This window comes from Triturus cristatus, chromosome 2_1 (assembly GCF_964204655.1).
Source record: "Triturus cristatus chromosome 2_1, aTriCri1.1, whole genome shotgun sequence".
Lineage (NCBI taxonomy): Eukaryota > Metazoa > Chordata > Amphibia > Caudata > Salamandridae > Triturus > Triturus cristatus.
Window position 1 is genome coordinate 874316485 of NC_140581.1, and position 12098 is coordinate 874328582.

Consider the following 12098-nt stretch of genomic DNA (forward strand, 5'->3'; position numbering starts at 1 on the left):
CTCGCCCCTGAGATGGTGATTGCTCTCCTGTTTTTGCTTGCTCGTTCTGTATCATCCCTGCCACCATCTCAATTTATTTGTCATTCCCCATTTCGTGCCAGCCTCCTCGCTTTCTGCTACTCTTTCTTTGTGTGCCATCGACCTCCTTGTGCTTTCTTGACTGCGCTGGCCCTAACTGCGTCCACTGCAGTTGGTTTTGCCTATGTTAATGAGATTACAGCACAAGCATTGGCAAAGTCAATACTGCTGGGAGGCCAGCTGGAATTTTTAAAAGTTTTATTACAGTTATATCGTTTTAAGATAGCCGCCGTAATGCATCATGTTGAGTCTACATATGGTATTTCTACGAAATACAAAATTGTAGGTGTAAACCGACTACTCAAACTACTAATATAAATAATGAAAGTGAACAACACAGATAGTAAGACTAAGACATTTTAATGTTAAATAAGCTTTCAAGTAATCAACGGTGCTTTCTAACATTTACTATGGAGCTTCTTCCAGGTTAACCCATATAAAACATCATACATCCCCAATAATGTAAAAGTATAAAACTGGTAGAAATGTTTACAGTAAACAAAAGTGTAAGAAAAATAATCTCCCCAAAAAATCTAACTTTACAAACAGTAATAAAATCTTTCATATTTTGTACAACTAGAAGGTGCACTGGCACTCTGCCTGTTCATTTACTTAGGCCATTCCTGTATCAAACAGCAAATTTAACTTCCGTGACAACAGTGTCATTACAATGCCATAAATAAAATAAGTTAGTTCACATTTTTTCAGCACGTAAATAACACCGTAGGCCTAATGTGTCTTTAAAGCTTGCTTTAAAAGTTCCAGGTCTTTTCGGTTATCCGTCTTGACAGCTCTGCAGCCATATTCTTCCAGTTGCAGAGGTATATATTTTTCTAATGGACCAAGGCCCTGTCCAGCAGGACTGGTAAAGAGTTTGGTCCACGTAGGTTTATAATTCCCACTGAAGCCTAGAAATGCCATGCTTCCTGCAAACAAAGTACAAGAAGAGATGAACAAAATCATTTGACATCCATAGTGAGCAAAAGTATAAAAGTCAGTCAAACAAAAAACATTGGTACAACACATAGATAAAAAATTTCTGACCTCAGAATAAATTGTTTAACTGGGTTTGTTTGTTTTATATTAAGATACTCACAAGAAGGCACGTGTGTAGTAAATGACAACGAAGGGTATTTATTTGCTTTCTAAGGTATGGATTTTACCTAGGGAATTTGGAAATTTGGGGAATTCCCTACAGGAGGTAATCCAGTCTTTCTCTGTTCACCTGCTGAATTTTTGAAGTTTTTGGTCATTTGTTAAGGCTTTGCCTGTAACTCTGATATAAAAAGTAGTATCTTGCTTCCCGTTATGGTAGCTTTCGCCAGTATTTACTTTTCTCAATGCACAATGTGTTGAATCACTGGAAACTTGTTGCCATATCATGAAACCATATCCAGGTTCCAAACAAGGGCGTCTTGGAACCAGCAGCAGGCTAGTGCGGCAAGTGACAGATCTCCACATTCCAAATATACATGTTAGTAGTTCTGACGAAGGTACACACGCCTTTTCAAAAACAATAAAAATAGAGGACATACTGCTTAAAGCTTCTACTTCTTTACAAAGTAAGTTTATTTTTCTTTTCTTTGCAAATCTGGATGTCCAAGACATTTGTTAGGAAAGGGTAGTGGATTGTACGGTGAGAGCAATGGAAGAATGAGTAAGGCGTCTGGTGCATGAATTTTACGGATGCATAAGAGAGATACAAACAAGTGAATGGTCATGACCTGTTCCATGGATGTTTGAAGGAACACAGAAGGCAGACTACTGTATGCTTTCAGATACCATAAGTGCTATTGGGAGTCTTTGGAGCAGTGGTAGAGGTTGGGCAATTACAGGTAAGAACGTCATGGTAAATCCGACATTCATTGAACACTGAACAGAACAGCCAAGGATGGGCTGTGTTAATTTCCAGGATCTTCAGCAAGACCTTGGCAGTGGGGAATCATGTGGTGGTGGATATGGTGGAGGTCTACCTTATACCTTTCCTGCAGGCATCCCTGCAGACTCAAATACCCCATGCACATTGGAGACACCTTCAAATGGTCAAGTATATCACAGAGAAATAGTAGATCGAGGAAAAATGAGCATTACAATAATGTTTGGTTGGCCAAAAGAGGATAAGGAGGCTGGGGTATCTATTGAGCACTCAATCCCATAAATAAAGGTTTACATCTAACGAATTAGAAAGAAACAGACAAATTCACAAGACTTCACACAACCCTGTACTAATGAACAAAACATGCAGAGTAAAAAAAGAAGAATTCAATAGGCAATGGGAGATCACAGAGAATCACAATGATTCAGTGGCAATCATTTTTCAAAAATATCAGCAAATTTATTTGCAGTAAAAGCAGCAACACAACACAAATACTTGACTCCCTAACCTCTAGCTGTAATCAAAAGCTGAATCGGAAAACTCAGAATACAATGAACCAGAGATGCTTCTTACCTATTACGGATATGGTTACATGTAGGATAAAAAGGAAGAACAGCTCACAAAATTACAACCTGAGTAGATATGTGTCATCATCGCACTACTATCAGTCCAGGGAAAAGACTTCTGATTAATAGAGTTAGGGAAAAGTTGTGACAAAAATAATATCAATGGTCCCCAAATACCACAAGGTAAATCAGGAAACAATAAAGAACACTAAGAGGCCACATATGTAATAACCAAACAGGAAGAGTGGAAAATCAACCGGACAAGATGATGGAGGGTTTCGTAAGGCCATCTACATTTCAAAGCAAGAAAAGCATGCAGAGGTGCAACCAGCAGCAAACGTCCTACAAGTTCAAGAGCTAAGGTTTAAGATGAATATTATTAATAGAGCAAACTTCTTCAAAGAAAATAAAGCATTACTGTGAGAGCATTGAAAGCAGTTAGACAACAACCCTTAGAAAATTCCCTGGTACTACAAATATTGCAGACAGAAGGGACCAATTATGAAGAAAGAAATATGGACTTGAAAAGCATCCAACTTCAAAACTATATGAATTCAGAGAGTACCTCAACTGAATGCCAGCCTACATGACTCCCAGTGTTTGGCAGATAGGGAGCTAAATGTGTGTAGGAGAGGCTCAGCCTGAACGACATGGAAAGAAATATTGACTGGGCTCTAACAGCACATGTATTGAAATTAAGAAAGGTTATATAATCTACTGAAGCGGATGCTGATAAACATCAATCTGGTACCAGGTCATGTAAAGAGTAGTGCGTTAATGAACTAAACCAACTACTAGATGAGCATAGCCTGCAATACCCAAGGGACGTTGTACTGTGCAGAGTAAATATGGCCTCTAGCGACCAGATTTAAGACGTTATTTGGACATCTATTACTAACTTTGATGCACAAAAACCTTTAAATATAATAAATGTCACATTCCGACTCACAGATTAGGGATAAATTGAACTTTAGGATCGTAGAGTGCACTTACAAAAGGATAAAATACAGTAACATGGCAGATGAAAATTTTGAGCCGGAGGCAGAAAAGGACAAGTTACCTCAGTAACACTCCTTCTGACGGATACTCTATCTAACCATAGATGTCTCATCTTAGAATACTTCACAGACTGGAGCCGAAAACCTTCTTAGCAACGCTTCTGAGCACTGCTAGGTGGCGCCATGCCGCTCCGCACTGGCTCTATATTACCCAGGAAGTGGGCGAGTGGGGCTGCACCCTGTGTGCAGATGCTTGGTTATTGCCTGACCCATTCAGTGTCCTCAGACGCTGAGCGGTAAACAATTGTTGGTAATATTATACCAATTCCTAATCTTGGACCTTTACAGATGTTAAAGAGAAGCCACTGTACAGAACAGGGTGTCAGGAGGATCTGTGTAGTTAGACAGATAATCAGAAAGTGCTTTACTGTAGGTAAGTAATCACAGATTCCTCACCATATAATAGTTATTAAAGCAGATACACTCCAAAGTGGATGGACTGTGGAGAGTACTCAGATTAAAGCATCCTGCATGACCGAAAGGAAGAAATCACATCGGACCTAGCTGCCTAGGCAGTAGTGCTTTGTGAACGTGTGCCCCAGCACCCTTGTTGCAAACTGGCAGATACCCAGGGACTCTACATGCCAATGGAGCAGTAGCAGCCTTGCCCCTAATTGCATAAGCTCTAAGACCTTCAGGATGCTGGTTTTTGGCCATTGCATAGCAGAGGACTATCCACCTAGGCAGGGTCCTCTTTGATACCACCTTTCATTTCTGTGCCCCAAAGAACCCAACAAGAAGTGGATTGCCCACCCAGTGGTCCTTGGTACAGGCAATGTAAAAAAGAGTAAGCAATTTTGGGGTACAGCCAATGAAGCCTCTCTTCTTTCTAGCCAGTTTTGTCACTCGGTTGTAACCCAATGACTTTGTGAGGGTATAATTACATTTTGGAGTGTCGATGGGAAAATAATCAATTGCTCTTCATATCAGGAAATCAGTAGCCAGCGGTAGGTACTGCCACTATGTGCGATGGTACACAAGTAAATAATAAGGTAAGGACAACTAGAATGATATCCAGTATCGTGTCAGGCAGGTTATGTGCCTGGCAGAGTACTGACAGATTACCAAGTGAAGAAAAATGTGTTGGATGGCTAGAAAATGCACCAGCAGAGAACTTGTGAATACAATAATCATGAATAAAATAATTGTTTTGACTGCAATTAAAGATAATGGAGTCTCTGTTTGGGCGACCACCCTGAAGGATGGATCGGTTCAGAGTCGGGCTGTATAAAGATTACTTACACTTATGTGATTTCATAGCATGACTTTGGTCTAGATTGGGCTGAAGTCGGTTCAGGGTCAGACATTGGGATCTGAATTGGATCTTTGTTCGGCACCTTGGAACTGGCATCTTCAAGTGGCAGCCCAGGGCCGGTCCAGCCGCCGGAGTAGGTGCTTGTACCAGAGTCTGTAACGCACCCTAAATGGGCTTCATGGGGTCAGTCAGTACAGAGCAGTAGTCATGAATGATGGTGTTAAACCATCTGAAGGCCCCTCAGGATACTTGGGTTCACATTTGCACAAGAGGGAGCTGAAAAAGCCGCAAAAAACTGTAGCACAGTCTCTCTGAAGATTTTGATTTGATGCAGTATCACCAATGGCACATCGGGATCAGTTGGGGAAACATATTTGTATTCGGAGACCTGAGAGGAGACCGATTAACATTGTGATGTCCTCTAAACCCTCTAGTTGGAAATGTAGTGGAAAGATGGGCTTGAGTCATCTTTGCTTTATTTTAATGTTTGCTCTTTGGATTTGGAATTACAGGAGGACTTCACCACAAGGAGAACCTCTCACAAGAACAGCTCTGGGAGAGAGAGCGGTCCTGCGCCTACATTCTGGAGTAGGACTTGCACGAAGGTTTTGGCTTTCTCTGATGTTTGGTGTCGTACATCTCTGCCTCCTGGATCACCTCAGGGTGAGTAAGGGAGCCCTTGTTGCAGAATTCAGTCATGTCTCGAGACCAGAGACACACCTTGTGTGGGTTCATGAGCGACATCTGTTTTCTGCAGTTACAGCATGGCATGAAGCTTGTCCTTTTTGAAGAGGACATTGTTCCATAGCACACCGTTTCTCCCTTTGTAAGTCATTCAAAGGACTCCTCTCTTTTTTGGAGGGACATTGTTCCCTAGCACACTGGTTCTGTTTTTGGAAGTTGTTGAAAGGATTGCTAATGTGGGAGCCGAGCTCTTGATCTATGGTGGAAGACGAAGAAAGAAAGGAAATGAAATCAGCAGGGGTGGTGTTTATATGTGGCTCCACTTTGTCACTTCTGGGACACTATGTAGCCAGTGCTGAGCCTCTAGCTGCATAGGAGAATTGCTGAAAAAGTTTACAGATCCAGTCTTGCACCTGGGGAACATTCTAAGGTGAGCAATCTAAACTTAAAACCGTTAACAAAAAGGGGAGTTGAAGATGGCTTGCTCAATGTATGGTACACCAAATACTCGAATTGTGGACATTCACATACATTCTGCATGGTGATTCCAATGACAGAACCACTCAAAGTAACTCCCAAAAATGTTAGACTGGGTTTCCATAGTAGGAGTGGGAAGGGATTGCCATAAAGATGCCAAGTGTTCATGGAAATTTAGAGGAAAGTCTTTCTCCACAGGCAACATTATTTCCTGTGGAGAAAAAATGCTGTGTGCAACTGCACATTTCTGCTACACTTAGACCGTTTTTCGACCTAATGCACATTTAGCTTAGCAATATACAAAGAAGGATGACAACGTCTGGAAGACTATGCTGTTTACAGAAAAGCAACACTGAATTTTGTTTTACACCATAAAAGTCGGATTTCTTCTCTTAATTCTGGGGGGGAGCAAACATTAGTAGTTTTCTGAACTCTTTATATAAAGTTGTTTGTGAATTAGGCCCTAGAGACTATGAAACACTGAATGAAATTCTTAATGGAATAGGAAGAGTATGGACGTATGAGGTTCTCAAACCACTGCTGAACAGAAGAGACAATCTATGAAAACAACTTCTGAATGCTACAAAGTAAAGACGCAGAAGAGTTCCCTGAAAGCTATTCAAGAGTTAGTGAGACATTGAGTAATCTAATGGATTTTTCTCAAATAAACACTTTTAAAGATGTGAGCGCTGGTAATTAGTGGAAAGACTAGTGAGCTGAGCTATTCTCTTTGAATGGCAAATAAAGAACAGCATGGACCACAGGCAACTTACAACAAAAACAGGCACGTTGTTTTTGAAAAAGTGGAGGATATCCCTGCTGATTAGAGCTGCTGGCAGGTTTCCAAAAGCCTGGTGATTTTGAATGGAGAAAAATATTGGATATGAAAGAAAGACAGAACAGATGTAGTGAGGTCAAGTTAATCGGATTAATAGAGAAACCAAATTAATGCCAAGACTTTGGTAATTCCAATGTAGTGCCAAAGTCCTGCAAATGTGCACTCTTAGAGGGCTAAGGGCACTAGTATACCTCCAATTACAGAGAGAGGTAACAGAATACGCTAGACTGCTCAACTATTCACAAGACATCTTTTCTGGTACACTAGCCAAAAACTGTGGTGACCATGCAGGTTTGTGAAAGAAATGTAGGCAGTGGGGATGCCCATAAAAATGCTACATTTGTCAAGGATTTCTACTCACAGACTTGAGTGCTGATAAAATTGGAAAAAAGAGTAGGACTAAACAGGGCTTTTGTGTCACCTCCAGTCCATTTAATGTTATAGATTATGAACTTCTCAACAGTACACAGTGCCATACAATGTTTCAGTCCAAAACTAGATGGGACACAGATTTTGATCGTATGATTTACTGAATTAAACAGGTCTAAAGGGGCATTTGCTAACTGGATTAATAAGGGATTTAGTGGCACCAGACATTTACCATAAGTTCAATATCATTAGAATACATTATTCAAAATAATCAAAGTTGTGTGCTATGGAAAAGGCAAAATTAGCTTCTGGTGATGCATCCAGCACTGCAAGCTCAACATTATTTAAGCATGCATCTACCTTGGTGTGACCATTTTGTCACAGGATGAAATAGAGGTTGTTGCTCCAAGCGAAGAATGGTGGATAGATAATTTCACAAAAGCCTGCTACAGTTCAGCTTCAAGTATGTGGGATACACATTACTCTCTATGAATGAGACTTTCAAGTCAAAGATTATCCAAGTAACTTCTTAGTAAGTCTCGGTCTAACTTCTGTGTATTGTGTCGTCTACAGACTATATTTAAACAGCATCTCGGTGAAAGATATTGAGACTGAGACAAACAATATTAATGAATTCAATAAGGGTAAATTGAGATTAGCTGCGTTTGTATGACTAATGATGCTCCACCGCTGCCTAAACTACTCAGTCTTAGTATTTGAAGTAGCTAATGATTTACACTTGTTAATGTAGAGAAGGGAGACAGAAGGAATTAGGAATGTTTTCCTCCAGGTCTCAGGAAGAGACCTGGTTCGGGTGACTAAGGCAAATCAAAACAAGAAATGATGAAAGAAATTAAATCCCAGATTTGGATGACTGCAGCTAAGACAGTGACACGTTGTTTTGTAAATATGTAATTCAATGTAAAAAGGCACACCATTTATTGGACTTCTTCATCAAATGTGAGCAAATAATTCATTAACCAGTAATCAGGGTGGGACTACTTGACAACGGCTAAAGATTAAAGAGGGGGCAAGGCTGTATTTCTTAAGTGGAGAAAATGTGGAGTTAGTCATTTTGATCTATTTTATCAGGAAATAATTGTTTTCACTGTAAAGAAATGCAATTGTTATTGGAAGGAAATTCAATGAAGATGTGCAGTGAAACTGTTTCAGGTCTTTTGGTAATGTTTTGTTTAATTCATTAATGTTAACAGCCAGTGCAAAATAATTTGTGTTTAAGTATGGCTCTTGAACTAAAAACAAAAAAACACATTGGGACTGTCAACACAATTATAAATATACAACATCAGTTACAGAAATATTTCACGAGGAATAAAAAAAAAACCAATGATCATCAGAAATTAAGAATATCACATATCCAAATGTGAAAAAAGTAGAGAATCCTTTAATAACATTTCAGAGGGACTTCCTAGATCCGTGAGAATCTTCTTAAGGACTTGCTGTACAATTAATTTGTTCTATTTTTTCAGGAGACATATTAGATTGCAGTTGGATAGTTTTGGAAGACAAACATAGCTTATTGTATCAGAATCCACTAAGGTTTCCAATTTAGGCGGTGGTTTTAGAAACCATGTGAAGAAAATAATCACAAACCTTGACAAAAACTTTAAATTGAGGTTCAAAGGACATTTTACAATAAACTTTGTCATACAGTTGAGGTTATTTAAATATGCTGCTGCTCTCATAGAAGAAGCAACGAAATTTGTTCAGACAGTACTACAAAAGCTTGTTTTTTCAACACCAAAAGAGGGGGAAGACAGGTGAACCTCTTGTAAGAGTTTCAACTCATTGAATTACTTTAGTAGATTTATTTATATAAGCACTTAGCTTAGTTGCAAAGTGTAGCATTGGTGTTATTTAAAAGCATTATGATATTTGTCATTAAGAAGTATTCCAACATATGACAGTCTCTTCAGTATCTTTAAAAAAAATATTAACACTATCATTGTATTGCAGTGAGTATTTTTAGCAGAATTACAAATAACGCCTACATTTGTGCAACTACATATTGATTTTTTATTTTACACCCATTAGCATAATGAAGGAACTCCTCTGACCCATGGGTTTGAGAGACACACTCACCAGATGAAAACAACAAAATGTCCCTAATATTACTTCAACTAGATTCCATCAATCTTCACATACTGAAGTTTCAGACGCAATATTTCATTTCGGGTCTCGTTTATTATACTTCACTTTTCTTTTTTTAACAAAGCGTTAGGCATAGACACAGCAAAAGCCCTTTCTTCACTTATTCATCCTATTATTTTTACAAAATATGTCTTCTCATCTTTTGCTTTTTCTTATTTCCTGTATGAATGCATCCTTACTCTTGTTCAACTATTATGTTCTATATTATATATATATATAGAGAGAGAGATAGAGAGAGAGAGATGCAAGAAGAGATTCGAGAGCTAAAAGTTTGAAGAGGATTAAATAATTCTCACACTGATGTCATAGTCATAGCCCCACCACTAAAAATTGCTAAATTAGAACTTAAAATGAACATGTGTTGTCCTTGTCAAGTCTCTAGTGAAGCAATCGAACATAGCTGAAAAGCTGCATTGACAAAGATTTGGTGAAAGGCAGATATAGGACCAGACTAAATTATGGCTTTTTTATTTTACTGCAGATTGTACAATATGGTACTATAAAAATCATTAAGTTTGGTCCATATAGGTGCATATGAGTAGCATTGTAAATATCTAATATGACTTTACACAAGTATGAACACACTCAAAGTTAACCATTTTTATTTCAAGAGCTATAGTAAACTGAAACAGAAAATAAAGTAGAAGTCAAAATGTTCAAGTTTAAATTTCACAACAGGCCCTGGGTACATGAAATAATTACCAGAGTCTCTGAAATGTGTGTCTCAGCATTTCCAAGTGCCTAAGAGCAGATTTGGATACCAAACAAGTCTTCTTCAGGCAAAAACCATCTTCTAAAACAACTGCTTTCATGGTACAGTCTAAAGTGATCAACAGGTACAAGTTTAGCATAACCAAATGATTACAAACCTTTGTTTTGAAGATAGGCTTTCTTGGCTGTTCCCAGAGATACCAATGCTTCTGAGATCCCATCAATATTTCCTAGTTCCCCTCTTGTGACTAAGAGAACTATTGAACTGGGGAAAACATTAAACAGTAAATTGAGAGAAAACTCGAACAGTGCAGGATAGTCATTCAATATTACATTCCATACATTTTAAGAGACCATACACTACTCAAACAGGTAAACGAATATAAGGCTTGTAATAGAAACAGAAACCAACAGGATTTCATGTTACGGAGGTCTGAAAAATGAGAGGCAGTGAGTAGGAATAATAGTACTACTTGCTATCTGTAATACTACAAAACATTACAGCGCATACACACAGGCAGTATGAAAATGCTCATATCACATAAAGAGGGGGGACCGGGAGCGTATTTAGAAAATAGGTCCAGTACCCGTGCTCCCTCAGAATCACATGTATATTTTGAGAGGGTAACTGTTCCTAAAGCCAAAGTAAGGTAGACTGTGTGTGCTCTCAAGATGTGGTTGGTAGGATGGAGTGTGGGGAATTTCTCCTTTTGTATATAGTGCCCTCACACACCCTTTCGAGTGTCTTGCTTCATCATGGGGCGTTGCTCCTCGTGGGGGTGGCGCTGCAGTCCCCCACGGGCCCCGCAAGAGGGCTCTTTGTCGGAGATCTTTTGGTTGGAGACGCCGCAGTTGTGCATGGGGGTGTGTGGGCCTATCGGAAGGGAAGTGGGTGGTGCGTTAAAAATTACTGGATAGAGTCCAAGACCTTTATTCACGGCTCTACCTAGCAAAAGTTAAAATTTATAATCCTGGAGCTCCTCTTGGAGAAAAGAATAAAGAGGGCAGATGTGAAAAATAACTGCTGCTCTCAGGATAGTGAGTGGGAATCCTACTGATGGGGGGTCAACATGTTTCGCGCTTAAGGGTGGGTCCTTAAGGGATCCCAATGCGCTTCGTCAGGACCAAGAATAAAAAGTGAGTGAAGGATTTGTGAATAATCAAAAAACAGGTTTCTATAAAGTGTTGTACTGTAAACCTGTGGTACCTTAATAGTAAGGCGAAACAGCGTCCTCGCGCTGATAGGTTTTCCTTCTTATTTGGAAACCTTTACCCAACCTGGTAAGGTAGAGGAAAAAAGAGAGACACACACATGGACAGAGGGGAGAGAGAACAATAAATGCACAATGAAACATAGCATCAAGTAATCATTATACATTGTATGTTGTAGTTACCATGTAAACAGCACAAGGTAGCATATATGCAAACCATGCTTCTACTAATGACATGCGAGTGTAATGAACTCGTTGTGAAAAGTAATACAACATCGTGCATGAAAAACCGCTATAGTACAGTGAGAATATTGCTGTATTTCAAGTGCCAAATACTTCACTTATCCAGCAGTTTGTGTGAGATGAAAAACACCGGTGGCACCGTGGGGACTGCTGCTGTCATTATCGCGGTTTAAAAAGAAACGAGCAGTACACCTCTATAGTGGAACACTCGTAATTGTGAAGAAATAACAAGAAAACTGAACTTAAAGATCAAGCCTACCCTCAAAGTGTAGGGATTAGGGCTCCTTCAACAGCGCGGAGTTGGCACAAAGAGAGACTGATAAAAGGGAAACAGAGCGGTATGTCATGGACGTCGGTATTTGTCACGATCTCACATGAAAACCGAGCGTATAGGCTCACCTCTTGGGTCTAAGTAAAATACTCACAAGTGCTCCTTGGCCCAGGACGTGGTAACCTACCCCTCCTCCGTCTACCGCTGGAATGGATGAGGGACAATGTAAGGATGTGCTGCTTAAATATGATCTCAAATAATGCAGGGTTCCGTGTTGGGGCGGTCCCTG

At 39.6% G+C, this 12098-nt stretch overlaps 1 protein-coding gene across 1 annotated transcript in view; it reads right to left on the bottom strand.

Moving 5' to 3' along the window:
* Positions 1 to 417: 417 nt before the first annotated feature.
* CEMIP2 (cell migration inducing hyaluronidase 2) overlaps positions 418 to 12098 on the bottom strand; it is a 380005-nt gene continuing 368324 nt past the window's right edge. The window contains exons 23-24 of the mRNA XM_085633019.1: positions 10243 to 10349; positions 418 to 1004 (exon numbers count right to left, since the gene is read on the bottom strand). Coding sequence (XP_085489145.1) covers positions 808 to 1004; positions 10243 to 10349 — 304 coding nt within the window. The 3' untranslated portion in view covers positions 418 to 807. The remainder of the gene's footprint in view (positions 1005 to 10242; positions 10350 to 12098) is intronic.